At 36.8% G+C, this 18,360-nt stretch overlaps 1 protein-coding gene across 1 annotated transcript; it reads left to right on the top strand.

The window, feature by feature from the left end:
• The first annotated feature begins 23 nt into the window (after nucleotides 1-23).
• Nucleotides 24-11,038, top strand: LOC115431793 (transcription regulator protein BACH1-like). The gene is made up of 5 exons (XM_030152438.1): nucleotides 24-140; nucleotides 1,853-2,110; nucleotides 7,651-8,814; nucleotides 8,900-9,106; nucleotides 9,843-11,038. The coding sequence occupies exons 2-5, from the start codon at nucleotides 1,871-1,873 to the stop codon at nucleotides 10,227-10,229; spliced, it is 1,998 nt and encodes a 665-aa protein (XP_030008298.1). The 5' UTR covers nucleotides 24-140; nucleotides 1,853-1,870; the 3' UTR covers nucleotides 10,230-11,038.
• The last annotated feature ends 7,322 nt before the right edge of the window (nucleotides 11,039-18,360 follow it).

Here is an 18,360-nt window from a genome sequence, read left to right as displayed (position 1 = left end):
CTGGTTTCGACTGAGCATGCGCAGAAAGTTGGACTCTTTCCTCATCCCGAAGTGTCACATGACGAGAGGAAAGTGTGGTTCCGGATGGATAGAACCACCGCTGTACAAAAATTATACCCGTTATCGAGCTGACATGGCAGGTCAGTGAACACCTGGCGTCTTAAAATGCGTTTTACCCATAGTTTTAGACTGTTGTTATTCTCCGTTAAAGGCAGGAAGATGTGTGCGCGAGTTGGAGCAAGTTAACCGCTAACGAACTGGCCTAGCGCGAGGCTGTACCGTTAAATATTTCCACTTACTTATATTGTCAATAGAGTCATTTATAATTAAAAGTAATATCGATATTTTTAGTGGTGTTTTACGTCGACATTTATTAACTACATCTTAATATCGATATACTGGTCCAACAGGCTATTTTTGGTAACTTGACTAAACATGAGTCAGCATTTTCAACTGCCAAAGTTGGCTTAAAATAAACATCTTGATCATGATGCCTCTAAATGATGTACATTCTACAAATATATGATATATGAACGATAGAAAAGGCCTATATGATTAAATAATAAGAAATCCAGTATATAATATACTGACATGGAGACAGTGCAAGTAAATGTATTGTTGCGTTCAAGAACCTATTTTTAGAGTTAGTAAACGAAAGCAGATAGAAAGTGAATATAAGCGACATTTATACAAAAGACGAGCAGAAGATGACAGTAGAAAGAGAATATAATATGAGCTTTTAGGGGTTTTCTACGCCTGCTAAAATGTCAAAAAGTTATTAGTTTTTTTTAATAAACTGATGTCAGTTCAACACTATGGCTGAGGACGTGACTATAAATATTTGTCAGTGAATATACACCAATCAGCCATAACATTCTGACCACAAACAAAATGATATTAGTTTTCATTATCTTATTACAGTGGGATATGTCAGTGGATGGGATATATTAGGGAGCAAGAGAACATTTAGTCCTCAAAGATGATGTATGACAAACAGCAAAATGGGCAAGAATATGGATCTGAGCAAGTTTGAAAAGGGAGAAATTGTAATGGCCAAATCACTGACTTAGAGTATTTTCAGATCTTGTTTGGCATTTCTTGTGTAAATTGGTTAGTACCTACCAAAAGTGGTATAATGGACAACAACCGGATGTCCACCTATGGAGCATCTATTACAATATGCAGGGTTCCTACGAATGCCTGAAATTCTTGATAATGGTTGAAGATCAATGTTGTGTTTTCAAGGTCTGAAAAGTGCTTGAATTTTAGTTGAAGTGCTTGCAATTATAACTGGTGTGATTTTTCTATTTATTTTTAATATTATATCAGTCTACCTCGAATAAAAATCTTTTAATCTTTAAAACAATTCATTTTATTATCACTTCTTCGGTTAGTGGTCAGGATGTTATGGGTGATTAGTGTATAAATGGCACATACAATAACGAAATTTATCAGATATTTCAAGCTTATTGTTTATCAAATATTACAAGCTCATGTGTAAACAGATATTGCTTCAAACATAAGCCTAAATTTGCAGATTTATAGACATGAGACTGGAGATGTATCTTAAAAATACACACAAAAATGTATGAGAAATTTATAAGTGTACTTTTCAAGAACCCTTTACACCACTTAAAACAGGTAGTATCAGAGCTAATTCATAGTAAGTCTCATAATCTCTTTTTTGTGTGTTTAGATGAACTTTAGTCATTTCTATTTGAGATATCTTGCTTGGGTTTTCTTCCCTAGACAGCAGGTGAAATTTACTGTCGAAAATCACACTTTACACCTAGAAGTGGGAGCACACCCTCTGCTGTTGTACTTGAATCTCATTTAACTCCCTTTCACGCAGGCTGATCTGGCAACAACAATGTCACTCCAAGCCCCTCGGACATCAGCGTTCACCTTCCAGTCCGCCGTACACAGCGCCCATGTTCTCCAATGTCTGAACGAGCAGAGGCAGCGGGATGTCCTGTGTGATGTGACGGTGGTTGTAGAAAACAAGAGCTTCAGGGCCCACTGGTCTGTGTTGGCATCCTGTAGTGAATACTTCCACAGCAGGGTCACCAATTTCGCCAAACAATGTCCATTCGTCACGTTGCCAGATGAGGTCAGACATACCTGATTATTTGTTCTGTTCATTAACTTTTTCTGACTTTTAATTTTACTTATGTACAGGTCATACACACCAGGAATTTACTGTAAGGCTAAGATCAACAATTAGCCCAATGTTAAAAACAAAATATGTAATATGCCCCAGAAAAGACAATAATAATCCCTTTAAGTCCTCACTTCTGACCCCCTCTCAGTGTCCAGTGGTTTATTTACCTGCAGCAAACCTTTATTTTCTTTTCTTTTCTTTTCCTTTCTTTTTTTTTTTTTTTTTTTTTGCTGTGTTTGAGGTGTTTCATGGGGTGTGGATCTTTGGTAGTGAGTTTGTGCATCAAACCAATAACAACATCACACAACATTATAAAAGCAAAGCTGCTCCTATCACTTCACTACTCCTCCCGGCACTGCAATATCTATCTGATAGTCAGAAATCTTGGCAAAGCACACACAAAGACACCACCCTCCCTGTCGCCAAGAAGGAAAGAGGAGAAACAGTAAAGAGGAAGTGTGTGCATTGGTTGCAGTTCCCTTTTGAAGAGTTTTGTGATGGTGTGGGTGACTTCATGTATGTGTTCAAGGAAAATTGCTGTGACAATTAGAAAGTAGTATAATGTTTTACTTTCCTGATTTATTGGGGGGGGGTTCTCTCTATTAGTGCTCATTCAACTACTGCTGTATTTTCCTTTTTTTTTTTTGCTAAGTACAGTGTAGAAGCTAAGTTTCTGTACTATTTACAAACACAAGTAATGGTGTTACATAATATGCCCTTAAAAATAACACATTTTATATTCTTAAATATAATGGTGAATGGCTAAAATGGCCTTTGCACTAGATGTTTAATTTGAGATTTGCGGGAAAAAATGCAGGTATAGTCTGATAGGTTTTGATTTGTGATCACATACCTGACTGTTTTTATTTATGTCAACAGTATGCTAACTCTATCTAAATCTAAAGCAGTTATCTAATTGTCATCATAAATCGTGTCAATACACGTAAAAAAAAGAAAATTGTGTAAAACAGCTTATCATCTTTACACAGTTATCAGATATGACCCATTTGGATGTTCAGAGGCTCCTTAGTGAACGTGGAAACACCGTCATCTTCTGCGACATTGATTCACCAGTAAACCTATAGAGTTTGACAGATGACAGTGGATGGGAAACATCTGGTTTATGTTAAGTTATTGTCTCTTTTTTTAACTTTAATCTGAGTTTTTAATGAACATCTACATAATCAGAGAATTAAATATAGGAAAATACATGATTTTCAATGAAAAAAAATGCAAAATACAGAAGATAATATAATAATAAATGCTGATAAATCATTTAAGAAAGGTTAAATAGAGAGAAAAAATCATTTGGGAACTGTCATAAAAGTAACACTAGGTCTTTATGGGTTAAACAAAAAAAAAGCCTATTTGAGAAATGATAGGTGAAACTTACTGATGTTCACTTTCTCTTGATCTGGTCTTTCTTTAGTTACATTTTACATTTACTGCATTTGGCAGACGCTTTTTTTCCAAAGTGACTTAAAGGGGAAAAACCAAAAATGAAAGAAAAGTACAAGAATAGATTAAAAACGTAAAACAGCTGTACAATTAAAACAGTGTTGTACAGAAGAATAAAAAGAAAAATGACTGACTAAAGTACAAGAATAGATTAAAAACGTAAAACAGCTGTACAATTAAAACAGTGTTGTACAGAAGAATAAAAAGAAAAATGCCTGACTAAAATACAAGAATAGATTAAAAACGTGAAACAGCTGTACAATTAAAACAGTGTTGTACAGAAGAATAAAAAGAAAAATGACTGACTAAAATACAAGAATAGATTAAAAAGACATAAAAGCAGCTGTACAATTAAAAACAGTGAAATAAAAACACCAAGTAAAAACAACAGAATAGACATGATAATGCATGTAAAATGGAATGTTTGAAAGTGCTAGGACAGGAGATGCTCTCTGAAGAGCTGGGTCTTCAAGAGCTTCTTGAATACAGGTAGTAGCTCCAGAGACAAAACCAATATTCTGAAACTGGTGCACACACATTTATGACACCAGTTACATGTTTTGTCTCAAGCAGCTGAAATATCTACTGTGAAAAACACTCAAAACTTAAATAATGAAGTTAAAAGATAGCAGAATATGGGAACAAGCTACTTAAATTAACCACTAAATTATGTTTAGTCGATTACCCCTGGACTGATGGTGTATAAGTACCGCTGCCTTTCTCATTCTGTCAACACTGAGGACAGAAGCACCTTGACACCTTCATACAGTCTGAGTATCCGTTCACCTCTGGAGCTTATCTGAACGTCACTGATAGGTAAATACTCTTCTACCTGCACCGTTTCTTTCATTCTGATACTCTCAGGACGTACGAAAGTCACGGGACAGTGTACATCTACTCTAAATGTAACAAATGAAATCGTACTACCCGGCGTAGCAGTGCACCGAGGCTGGTGTCAAATTAAGGTGAGGTCGGTAGTGTGTTCAGATGTTATCGGATAAAAACAAGAGCGGGAGTTTGGTGCTTATTGAACCGTAAAGTAAGAGCAAAGATATCACTGACACAGGACGCAGGAAGTACGCTAAAGTAAATGTTAGTCGTGTTTGTGAATACTGTTTACAACTTTAGAGCTAACCTTGCTAGCATGTGCGCTGCCAAAACATTCCGGGTAGAGTTCACGACCTAGAACTTTTGTTCCGGGAGCGCGACTGCGGGTACGTAAATAGACTTATGACCGTAAATGTTAGGCTTACATGGCGAACCGAGCATACCGTTACACCTTTAATAGATGATAGAACCACATTTAGGATTTAGGATTACCTTGTAAAATCTGTGTCATGATGTACAATATGCTGTTATATTCACATATGCCAGTTCTGACCATACTGTGCCTAAAGAGAAGCCTCATGTTAACTCAGAATGAATATGAAAATGGACACTGTGGTAGCCCTCAGAAAGTGAAACCATACATCTCAATCTCCCTGTAGTTCACTGTTGGTCATGAATCCTGACCCTCCATGTTAATCTGCGGGGTGTAAGACAAATTAAAGCCTTAAAGTGTACATCTAATGCATGCTCCCAAAGATCATTTCGGTTGTTCTAAGTCTAGATTTCATGATACCGATCCATGCTAAAATCATGTATATGTATGTTTTTAAATAGCCTCTGTAATGTTAAAAAAACTGTGACAGTCATTGCACTAGTAAATATTAATTTTATCTGCTTGCACTTAAATCTGCATTTATTTTGCACATTAATTCTTAACATTTTCATATACAATAAATACTATGTCATCCTATCCCATAAGTTGATTCTACCTGCTGTATATCATATTGCCCTACTGCTTTGCATTTTTGGTCAATCTGCAGATGCAATCTGCATTTTGTTGACTTGTACTTGTGACATGTGGAGTGAAAAATGAAGGTTAATCTAATGAATAGGTGTCCCAAATGTGGTAAACCCACAAACTGATCACATGGGTAGTACAGTAGATGTGATGTCCCTGATATTAGATTAGATTAGATTAGATTAGATTAGATTAGATTAGACTTTATTGATCCACACAATGGGGAAATTACTTTGTTACAGTAACAGCACAAGACGTAACAGGCTGCCGGCATCCCCGGCGCCATAAATCTTGACAGAATAATGCAAAGCACAAGTATAAGACATCATATCTACTTAACAAACTCTGAAGGGGGAAATTGCATAGTGGTATCCATCTTCTTATACCGTCTGTATTACCTGCTTCCACAGTTGTTGTTTTTTTGTTTTTTGGCTCAGAGGAATTTGAGATGGACCACAACTCAGTGGACAAATTTATTGTAGTTGGAAATATGAAACGCTAACCTCTGTTTTAAAGTGATGTTTAATCTCCACACTAAGGGAAAAGGTGAAAGTAGTTAGACATAGATTTAAGGTTCATCCTAAGTCCAAGTCCAAAAGAACTTTAAGAACACTGTAATGGTCAATAATGTTTTGACAACCTGTGGTCAGTCAACGAACAACATTATTCTTAATATGGTGTTTACTACAGTCCCACATTTTAACATTGCTTCCTTACCAATGGGCTACAAATGGATCACATTAGTTACCGACAACAAAAACCTACTTAAATAGGACAAAGTATATTAATGATTATTATAATTACGTGGTAACTAGCTGACCTTAATGTAAACTATACAATAAACTGTACTAACATTATGAAAACACTGACAAACTATAAATCAGTTACTGTTAATTAAAACTCATCTCTTGTTTGCATGCCTGTACTATGATGTTAGTGTACAATGTCAAATTTTAGCCGTGACCAGCTTTGTTAGCTCTATAACATAGTGCAAAGCTTTACTGAAATGAGTTTATGTATTGCTCAAGGCATCTGGCCATGTTATATTATTATATGTCTGATGCCAGGAGGTAGTAATATCACCGATCCTCTGCATCTCCAAAACCATGAGTACAAATCATGTCATCATAAATGTCAAGAGGGGTGTGATCTATTGCAGAGAATGTGTTATCACTGGACACCAGCCAGTTTAATTCAACACTCGTTCTCCAAGTTGTCCCCCACTTTCCAAAATGTAGGTTTAAGTTGTGATTTATGAGTAAGTTTAAACTACTTTAGTTGATACTATTTATGAACTTGTCTGTTTTGGAAGAAGTGGATATCATATGCTCTCGACTCTAGACTAAAGAACAAAACCAGCATCCAGAATGATATCAGCAAATCCAGAAGCCAGGGTCTGGAATGGTCTGGGGCTGTGCCATTGTGGCTGACAAAGGTCATTTTGACTTCTGCAATGCACCATTAAATCTGAAAAGTACACTGACTTTTTGGACTAACACACACTGCCTTTAGGACAGCAACTTTTACAGGGACACCCATGCATATTTCATCAGGACAGTGCAAAACCACATATAGCATACATTACAACAGCCAGGCTGAGGAAGAATAGGGTTTTGGGGGCCGGACTGTCTTGCCTGCAGTCTTGACTTGTCCTAAATAGCAAATGTGGCACATCTTGTGACACAAAACATGACACCAAAACCTTAATGTTGCACAGCTTCAGTCTTACAGGAAGAATTGGGTAAATGACCACCTGAACATTTACATCACTTGGTGTCTTCAGACCATAAACATCTTTCTTTAAGCATTATGAAAACTAATGGGATTTGTGTTTATTTTTTTAAAAAGCAATGTATTTCATCAGGTGAAACATTTTCATTGTGTTGTGTAATATAGCATTCATTAGTCAGAGGGTGCTTGAGTTTAATTTAATGAACTGTCACTACTCTTTCTGATGTGTATATTTTAGAGGTGAATAAATAGCTGTATTGTGTTGGCATAATGTTTGTCAACCTGCATATTTGAATGTAGTATTACTTTTCTCCCAGCTTTAATGTTTTAGAAATGTGCTGTTCCCACTGAGCTCTGTAGTATGGTGTTGGGACAAAACCTACAAAGTGTGCATTTTTATCACACCTTGACTTTTTAATGCCTCTACAGTTTGCTGTATCTTCTCTTTTCACAGGTGACTATAGAGGGGTTTGAACCTTTACTTCAGTTTGCCTACACATCAAAGCTGCTCTTCACCAAAGAAAACATTCACGCCATTCACAGCAGTGCTGAGTTTTTAGGATTTCACAACTTGGAGTCGGCATGCTTTGATTTCATCATCCCAAAATTTTCTGAAGGCAAAAGAACCGCACAGGAGGTCAAGCTAGCCTGTTGTCAGAGTCAGCATCCCACTGCCAGTTTTGGCTCCGGTATAGAGAGCAGCCAGCAAGAATCATTTGAGACTCACAGCTCAGTGCCCTCAGGAGGTAATGAACAAACGGATTTCCCTTCACAGTGTCCTCAGAACTCACAGAGCCAGATGAACAGCAGGGAAGAACACTTCTCTCTGGAAAACTGCGGACCACAAATGACCCCCTTATCTCTCGAGTTAGCGGCAAGTGGTGTCTGCCCCATGTTGTCCTTACAATGTTCAGACTCCACTAAAGAAGATCATCCGGCTCAGTTCTGCGAAAGAAATATTTTAGAGATAGGAGATGTGTGTAATCAAAGTGAGTTGAGTTTGGCAGAGTGTGGCCTACCCTGTGAGCTGTCAGCCCCAGGGGATGTAAATCTACCAGACCTCATTGAGCCAGCCGGCAGAGATCTTAAACAGACAGTGGAGACACTCGGTGCTGAAACCAACACTAACCCGAGTTCATGTCCACTTGGCACATCAGGAACAGAAGATTGCAGTGAGTTGTTAGATCAGACCAAGGCTGGCCTTGAGCAGAGAATGTCAGGTGATCTTTCAGACGCTGCACTCACTGCTCTAAGCCATGAAGAGGGATTTGGGGAAAGAAGCAGCGTTGAGAGGGAGGTAGCAGAACATCTGGCTAAGGGATTTTGGTCTGACCTATGCCCATCTCAGGCTCAACCACTCCCCTTGGATCCCGTGGACCAAGTCAAGCTGGCGAAAGCCTCAGACTTTCATTGGCTGAAACAGCTGGACCTGAGCTCCAGCGTTGGAGACTGTCCCTTCCTCAGAGACCTGGGAACAGGTGACGACCAGGTGTCAAACACCGACTGCCTGTCCCAGTCTGCTAAGAGCCCGTGCGTGTCCTCCTCACTCAACTCAGGAGATGATTCAGAACTGGACACAGATGGAGACACTGAGGCCAACAACAAAAGAGCAGCAGAGGTTGTTATGATTGACAACTTATATTTTTATTGAAACCTGATGGTATTAAGTAAAATGAATAATCCTTAATGCCTTTGCTCTGCAGATCCAGCTCCCATTCCCAGTGGAGCAGATCTCTACTCTGAGCCGGAGTGCCTTCCAGCAGCTTCTGAGAAACCATCAGCTGACTCAGGATCAGCTGGAATTTGTCCATGATGTGCGTCGGCGAAGTAAAAACCGTGTGGCTGCGCAGCGGTGCAGGAAGAGGAAGCTAGATGGCATAAATCAGCTAGAATGTGAAATCAAAGCTTTGGTAAGTGTCCCTCGCAGATGTGCTAACATGCATGTTCTATCTCCTGTTCTGTACTGAAGAGGAAATTGGAGATTATTATGACTGAAGTTTTGGCTGCTAGAAATAAAGTGGGCTTTACTGACGTCTAGTGGTGTTCACTGGGAAAGTTTTGTCTTCATGTTGAGCACGATCATCATACTTTTTTCACAGGTTACCCAGTATGTTGACTAGTTAATTAACACAACACAACTAGACCTCAGGCAGAAATAATGATGCTTACTTAGTCCTTCTTTCAAAGTACTTCCACATTGTGCTGTGATACTCTATTACATATAGTAAAGTTATCCATTCAGTACCACAAGTAAAAATATGTACATATAATCAGCAAAATGTTGTGAAGTAAATGTAAAAGTAGTCATTGTGCACCAAAATGGTCCCTAAGTCAATGTTTGGAGATATGTTGTTTTCACAGAACAGAGAGGGGATGAATAACTGCAATATGTAAAGTAATAAAAGCTGTCAGACAAAATAGTATTTGCTTCTGAGACGTGAAATGTAGTAGAAGTAAGAGTACTTATTTACAATCCATCACCTTTATGTCGATAGAGATTGTGAGTCCAATATTTTGTAAAAGCTTCACAATGTGTATGTGATATCATTACAGTGTCACATTAATTCCTATTTTATGTCCTAAAGAAGCCGTTTTGGTGATGGGCTGACGTTGTGTCTGACCTGTGATGTCAACTCTATTCTGCAGAAAACTGAGAAAGAGTTGCTGCTGCAGGAACGAAGCGAGTTAGAGCAAAACTTGGAGGCCACGCGACAAAGCCTCTGCAGTTTATATAAGGGCTTCAGCGTCGAGTTTGGCTCTGATGAAGACCACATGCAGATACTTGCCAAGCTGTCCTCACCAGACTTCCCACTCTCGTCCTCTGGCCACTCGGTCAAAGGAGACGACTCCCGCATCAGTGTTGAAATGGTGAGTTGTTCATCGGAGTGCGACCCGCCCGGGCCACCCACGGCCGCCGCTGAAAACACAGAAGCACAGACTGGTGCACAGACAGAGGAGGCCGGCTCGTCTCCTCCTCAGAGCTGCCCCGTCCCTCCTCTGTTCAACACCTGTCTGGACATGAACAGCTTTTAAATGACGTTCAACTCTACTGCTACTTCTGACCCTGCAGGACCAAGGGCAAAAGCTGCAGTTTTGATTATATACTGTAACCTCCTTTTGGGATCATATACTTTATCTCACTGATTTCTGCCTGATATCAGTACCTTCATTTCACTTACAGCGTCAGAATTTTCCTGCAGTATCTTAAACTCTTTTCACTGTAGTAACAAAATTCAGTGTTGACCATTTCAAAGGTGCAAACAGTTTTCAGGTATTTCCTACAATCCTCCAGCGGTAAGTTAGGGTTTTTTTTCTCTCTCAGGGAAAATCCATAACCTGACCGTGTTTTGATTCTCTTTGCATGCTCACCTGACTCATCTGAAGAACCACATAGTTGTGAAAGTAAGAATCTTCTTTCATTTTAGTCTGTCATCATGAACTCGTACTGTATTATTTCACCACTATACCGTTTTCCATGATTTTACATGTATAGCACTAACAGAACTCATTCAAGTAAATTAAATAGCATTGTTATAGCTAACGTAGCCTCTTAACAGCATTAATATCATGTCGGTTCACAGTTGAACTTAATGGAAGACAGCTGTAATGCGTATGAAACAGTGTTACAGGGGAGCATAATTATGCAAAATGTGCCTTATGCAGAAGTATAGTAGGAATTTAGATTAAGGCTGTCCTTGTATGTTTTTTTTTTTCCAAGCAGTGTTGCACATTAATCCGCAGCGCATATCAGTGGCATTCTTTTATGTGGTATGTCTGCATGAGTATTTTATATTAAACGTTTCATGGATTAGATTTAAATAAAGCTTTTTCTGTACCACTTAGTTCTTCATTTCAGTGTGTTGCTGCCTTGTTGATATACAGTACAACAATCTGACCAGTAGGTGGAAGTACAGCTCCAGTAACTGGGCCGGCTGTGACGACCCATAGGTGACGAATCTGAAGGGAAAGCCTGATGGGAGTGGTCTTTCCCAGGACGTTGACCCCATCCATAGGGCACGAGAGATCCCTGAGTGGTTTGAGTAAGAAAATGATCATCATTTTAGCAGATAGCAGGGCTTTCAGTCACCAGATCTCTTTTAAAATGATAAAAATAAATGAAAGGATCTTAAAGAAAACTGAGATTGGCTCTGAAATCTGTTTGCGAATAACAGTATAACTTGGCGGTCTGAAAGTCATCTAGATATTTCAGTGTTTGTTCCTTTCGTTTGCAAAGTTGTTGGGTCAGTATCAAACCCTGTCCTACACTGCAAAAAATCTAAATCTTACCAAGTATATTTTTGTCATTTCTTGTCAAAATATCTCATCACACTTAAAATAAGACATAAACACCTAAAGAGTAACTTTTCAGTGAGGTATCAGAACTTATTTTTAGACAATAGATCTTGAAAATCTTATATCAAGAAATCTTACTGAGATCATTTTCACTTGTTCCATTGGCAGATTTTTTGCTTGAATTAAGCAAAAAAAAAAAAATCTTGAATTAAGAAAAAGAATTCTGCCAATGGAACAAGTGAAAATTATCTCAGTAAGATTTTCAAGATCTATTGTCTTAAAAATAAGGTCTTATATCTCAATGAAAAATTACTCTTTAGGTGATTGTCTTATTTTAAGTGTGATGAGATATTTTTATTAGAAATGAGAAAAATACACTTGGTAAGATTTTTGATTTTTTTCAGTGTAATAATGGAAAATGTTTCATTCCATTAGTGCATCTCTAGAATCAGTTTTGTGCATTTCTTCATTGATCTTTTTTATGTTTAAAATATGAAAACACAAAATATTTTATGGGAATGTCTTCAAATTTAGTGCAAAAGTTCACTCGGACTTGACGATGAACTTAAAGGATTTAGTTGACCAAAGTTCATGGTTGCTTTGATCTCACAAAACATGCTTCTGGCCATAACTCAAGATTTCAGATCATGATGCATCTGACTGAACTTAGGGTCCTTGTATTTTAGATTTTTCCAGTTAAAAATCTGCAGTAGTTCTACTAATTAATACTGTAAATTATTGTAATTAATGTAAATCAGGGTTGAAATTAAAGGCAGACTCGGGGTGTAAATGGATCTAAGCTACGTTAAAATTTAGCCGAAAAAGAGGATTCTCAAAAGGCCTCGAGTGTACGGCCACTAGACCTGATTTGAACAGAGCAAAATTAGCTGTGATCAAAGTCTAAGGGGTGTCAAACATACAGCCTGAGGGCAAAAATCAGACCTCCAAAGAGTCCACTCCAGCCCGTGGGATGAAATTGTGAAATGCAAAAATTACACTGAAGAAATTAACAGTCAAGGATGTCAAAATCATTATAGTTCAGGTTCCACATACAGACACCTGTGATCTCAAGTGGGTCAGACCACTAAAATACTGTCACAATAACCTATAAATAACTCCAAATTTTTATTTATTCTTTGTTTCACTGAAAAAAAAGTAAAATTATATGAATATATTTACATTTGCAAAGTATTCTTTCACAAAAAAATCTGAATAACCTGGAAAAGTATGAACAACCTGAAATGTCTTAAGAGGAATAAGTGCAATTTTAACACTATTATGCCTGTTTTGTGCATCTGTAGAGCCACTGTCATCTGTAAGTTGTAATGCACATGTGTAAATGATAAATTGAGGCACAGTGTTGTTAAAGTTAGTTGTTTTTCTTAAGAAATTTCAGGTTCATGTTATTTATATTTTTTAAGAGATAGTTTAAGTAATTATAATGTAAATGCAATTTTTATTTAAAAAAAAAAAAAAAAAAAAAATCACTCTAAAAGTCAGACAAATGTTTGGAGTTGACATTATTTTTAAGTTATGTTATTTTATTAATCTGGCCCACTGGAGATCATTTTGGGCTGTCTGAGGCCCCTGAATTAAAATGAGAATTAAAATGATACACTACTGTTTTAGACAAATGTAAATGAGCTTAAAATGACACTTAAATCTGGACTTGAGTACTTTACATTAATATTTTTTTTTAAATGCAGTTGTGATAAAAGTAAATTATTTACTTATTTAAGGTGCTACATTCCATATTGAACTTTTTATATATATATATATATATATATATATGTTCTTGTACATTTTAATGTTAGTTGCCTCCAGATTGGTTAAAGTGAAGGTACTGTTGAGGTACCAGTTAGGCCAGTGTTTTTCAACCTTGGGGTCGCCGGAAATTTCTAGTAACTGCTAAAAATAAAAACTTACTAATTAAAAATACATGGTGATTTGACAGAGACAATCCCAATCCATAAAAGACATGACAAACTGTGAAGCTGAAACTGAAGCACTGTGGTACTGTTTATCTGTCAAATGTTCATTATGGTCAGTTTCAGATGCTGCAGCTCTTTCATAATTCATAGTTTGAGTTCTTGTTTGTTCAGTATTAATTGTCAGCCTTGTAAATCCAAGCTGGACTGACTGTACATATCCTGACCAAGGAAAATCAAATTCTCACTTTGTGCAGTAATCTACACCTGGCTTTTCTGCCTACGTCCATAATAATATACATTATATAGACTAAAGGTCGTCTAAAATTAATGTTTATTTGCAACATAGTATAGCAAACTATTACATGATCAACATCAAATAAATTTTAGCAAAAAAAAAAAGTTTGTTTTGAATGTCTGGGGTCGCCAGAAAATTGTGATGTTAAAATAGGGTCAGGAGCCAAAAAAGGTTGGAAACCACTGATTAAAGCGATGAAACTATGGAAAATAAAACTTCAATGATTCATCCGAGTCACTGCTGCTGCTCAGAAAAGAACTATAAGCAGTTCATGATGTGCAGGCGATAAAACTGTCAACACCGAAGTTACTTTCCCACCAGTCGATGGAGTCAATATTTGTACATCCACCGGGCTAACCTTATTTATGGTGCATTATGGCCTCAATATGTGAAAAGTTCTTGTACGTAATCAAACCCAAAAACTGCATCATTTCACGTACAGTAGTAGGTTTTGAATAACTAGAAATATTTGTTTTTAGGCCGTGTAGTATCTTGTCCAGCTCTTCACATGACTGCGACACAAAAAACAAATATTTCCAGTTATTCAAAACCTACTACTGTACGTGAAATGAGAACTCACTATTAACGTTATTGAAGTAAAACAGATTAAAACAAAAGAATCCTATGTTAAAACAATAACTACTTAATACTGAAACAGTTCATCATAAAACTTCAATATCTAAAGCAAAATATATTTCATTCTGAATCATGTGAAAACTGTCGCCGTTTGCAGTGTTTTCTATCATCACTTGTCGCAGGTCAGTTGTAATGTTGACATATACCACAGGTGTCAAACATGCGGCCCGGGGGCCAAATCCGGCCCGCCAAAGGGTCCAGTCCGGCCCTTGGGATGAATTTGTGAAATGCAAAAATTACACTAAGATGTTAATCATTTTAGTTCAGGTTCCACATTCAGACTAATTCAATCTCAAGTGGGCCATAATAACCTATAAATACTCACAACTCCAAATTTTTCTCTTTGTAAATGTAAATGTTTTCATGTATTTGCACTAAAACAAAGTATAATATTGCAAAAAATATTTGAATAACCTGAACAAATATGAACAATCTGAAAAGCCTTAAGAGAGGTGAAGTGCAATTTTAATCATATTCTACCTTTCACTAAATGTTTTGTGTATTTGTAGATCCACTGTGATCTCTAAGTTATAATGTACTTGTTAAAATTACACTTTTTTTTTTTCAGTTTGTTCATATTATTCACATTGTTTGAAAGGATAGTTTGTAGATGCAAACATTTTAATGATGTAATTTTACTTTTTTTCACTCTAAAACAGGGGTCTCAAACTCATTTTAGTTCAGGGGCCACATTCAGCCAGATTTGATCTCCAGTGGGCCGGCCCAATAAAATAATAACAACCTATAACCTATAAATAATGACAACTCCAAATTTTTGTCTTTTAGTGCAAAAAAAAAAAAACCCATTCAATTATGAAAATACTTACTTTTATAAACTATCCAAACAAAAAAAGATATGAATAACCTGAAACAACTGAAATTTCTGAAGAAAAATAAGTGCAATTTTAACAATATTATGCCTCAACTTATCATTTCTACATGTGCATGATGTATCAGATCTACAAAGACACTAAACATTAAGAAAAGGCAGAAAATTGTTAAAATTGTGCTCAATTTTCTTTAGACATTTCAGGTTGTTCATATTTGTTCAGGTTATTCACATTGCATTGTTACAGGATAGTTTGTAAATGTAAATATTTTCAGAATTTAATGTTATTTTTTGGACTAAAACAGAAAAAAAATTGAAGTTGTCATTATTTATAGGCACAATGTAATTTTTTTCACATCAAACAGACAAGAAAATATGGAGTTGTTCTTTTTTGTCGGTTATTCTGCTGTTATTATTTGACTGTAGATCAGATTGGTCTGTATGTGGAACCTGAACTAAAATGAGTTCCACAGCCTTGACTGTGGAATTTTTGCACTTTGCAAATTCATCCCAAGGGCCACATTGGAACCTTTGGCGGGCCGCATTTGGCCCCCGGGCCGCATGTTTGAGACCCCTGCTCTGAAACGTAGAGAAAAGTTTGGAGTTGACATTATTTATACATTATTATATTATAATTTTACTAGTTCGGCCCACTTCAGATCAAATTAAGCTGAATGTGGCCCCTGAACTAAAATGAGCTTGACACCCCTGACATATACTGTAGGTGCATGTGTCAATCATCTCAGATCAATATAAAAAAAAGTTTTCTCGCTTGTCGCTTCAGTTATTTTTGCTTTTCATTCTAAATTCTACAGTTTTGATGCTTAATGATCTAAATTGTTGGTACAGTTCTTCGCCTTATTTTGTGCCCTCTAAAGTAGCTACTCTTGTACTTGGGGAGAGTGAATGGAGGGTAAAAAAAAAAAAAAAAAGCAATCTCATTGTGTGTTCCTTAGAACACAATCCTCAAGGTTGAAGTGGTAATTACACCACCGACCCTGAAGCAACTAATAAAACTCATACCTATCTTTGAGGAGTCGACTCACACACACACACACGCACACAAAGCTGCGGCTCTAAACTCCACAAGTAGTGTTGCTTCTAAAAGTCAAACGGATTAGATGATGATAATGCCACAGACATTAGATATCATCTCCCTCCGCTGTAATGACACACATCTGGAGAAAATCCTCAAGTTGATGCTTGTCGAAACAGGCGTCACCTTCACATACCGACACGTTCCACAGACATTATGAATGGGATCTATTTCTGAATTTGCCTCTCGATAAATTAGGATTCTTCTTCTGTGTTTGTGTCTGTTATGCACAGTTTTGGATTTTGGAGTATTGTAGTGCAAAAAGTAAGATTATCCTCCTCTGCAAGCTACATAGGAAAAGAGACTTGATTTGAAGAGGAAGCAGCTGTGCGGCATGGCAAGGTCAGAGGCCCATAATCCGCGGCCTCATTCATGCGAGATTAAAAACCTGCTCCGAGTTCTGATTAAGAACGCAGGGTTAGAAGATTAAAGACCAGCAAACAAAATGAAAGCAGTTTAAACCCAATCCTGGAATTCATCAGAATACCAAAACCTTAAACTGTCATTACAACGTGAGATTAATGCAAAGCCCCCTTGAACTCTGTCTGTCTTGATATATCTTCTGTGTCAAAGCCTATATTTCCTTTTTTTTTTCAAAAAAAAGAAAAAAGAAAAAAAAAATCTGGATGAAGATGTCTCACTTTGTTCCATCTCCCCACCTTCCCCCTTTTCCTCAGATTTGTCCTCTTATAGACATTTAGCTCAATTCGTTTCCTTTAGTGCATTGCTTAAGATTCCTGCCAATAAATAAATTCCCAATCCTTTTTCATTTTGATGAGAAAATCTATTGTTTTGTGTCGTACCTACTTTTCACAAGTCTGGCGATCATGCATGTAAAAAGAGGCTCCAAAATAAGTTTGGAAGGGAGGATTAGGAAACAGGAGGCAGCAGGAAAAACAAGGATTAGAAACATCTGGAAGTTGCTGGCAAGATCGTTAAGCAGAGAACATATACTGTATGCTAATAAACATCCAATACAAACACATGTAGGGACTATTGAAAAGGGATTTTTTTTTTTTTTTTTTTTTTTTTTTTTTACTCATTCAGACATAAAGAACACAATCCAACCACAAATCAAATTTTTTTTATTGTTTGTTTGTTTGTTTGTGCAGCAACCTTAACTTACAAAGATCTAAACAATTGCATGTGACCCAAAGCATCTACTGATCTAAAATGTTTAATAACTTTTGAACCATTAATCCTATCAATACATGTAAAAAAACTAAAATAAAATGTTGTTTCTCATCTTTTCATGGTCATCAGATATGACTCATTTGGACGTTCAGAGGCTCTGTAGTGAACGTGGAAACACCAACTTCTACAACATTGATTCACCAGAAAAATCCTTGTAGTTTGACTAAATGATAGTGGATGTAGACGCTTGTTTTTATGTTTAATTAATGATATATTTTGCGGTAAAAGTCACTTTTTCTTCAGTTGTTCCTGTTTTGATATAATAACCTTTGAATTCACTCTAAGCTTTTATTCACATCTACATGAACAGTGGATAAAATACAGGAAATTACATGATTTACAGTGAAAAATACAAAACACAGAGGATAATATATATTAGAATAAATAGTGATAAATCACTTAAAAAAGCTTAGATTTCAGAGGATATTATTAGAATAAATGATGATAAATCACTTGAGAAAGGTTAGATTTAGAGAAAAATTCATTTGAAAGTCGCCCCAAATTAGTACTAGGGTGTGTAAGTACTAGATTAGCTATAATAATGCACCTTAAGTGTAAATGCAGTTCTGTTATAAAGCTTTGGATGCATAACTGAGGAGTGGAAATGCACATTGTTGAAGATTCACTGGCAGAGGTCGAAATCCTCGAGAAAGACACAATACTGGTGTAATCAATCCCAGCATAAGGTCCATGACCTTCTTGCAACACAACATAAGTCTCATAAGCTGTTGAGCTACTGTATCCTAACTGATTACATGCTGCAGTTTCTATGAACTTCATTTTGGGGGTAGTGTAGAGAAGGAGGGGGTGTATCCCATTGACAGGATTATATAAATGAGGACCATAATACTGTAATCTCCCAGAGAAATGAGAGAGACCAGGGGACACGA

The sequence above is a fragment of the Sphaeramia orbicularis genome, chromosome 13 (genome assembly GCF_902148855.1).
Source record: "Sphaeramia orbicularis chromosome 13, fSphaOr1.1, whole genome shotgun sequence".
Classification (NCBI taxonomy): Eukaryota; Metazoa; Chordata; class Actinopteri; order Kurtiformes; family Apogonidae; genus Sphaeramia; species Sphaeramia orbicularis.
The sequence above is the reverse complement of the archived record's forward strand: the minus strand, read 5'-3'. Positions and strand labels throughout refer to the sequence as shown.

Excerpts from the sequence above, each read along its gene's own strand:
- LOC115431793 (XM_030152438.1), top strand. The coding sequence starts at position 1,871 with ATGTCACTCCAAGCCCCTCGGACATCAGCGTTCACCTTCCAGTCCGCC. Across the intron at positions 2,111-7,650 it reads TCGTCACGTTGCCAGATGAG|GTGACTATAGAGGGGTTTGA; the intron begins GTCAGACATACC and ends CTCTTTTCACAG. Across the intron at positions 8,815-8,899 it reads ACAACAAAAGAGCAGCAGAG|ATCCAGCTCCCATTCCCAGT; the intron begins GTTGTTATGATT and ends TTTGCTCTGCAG.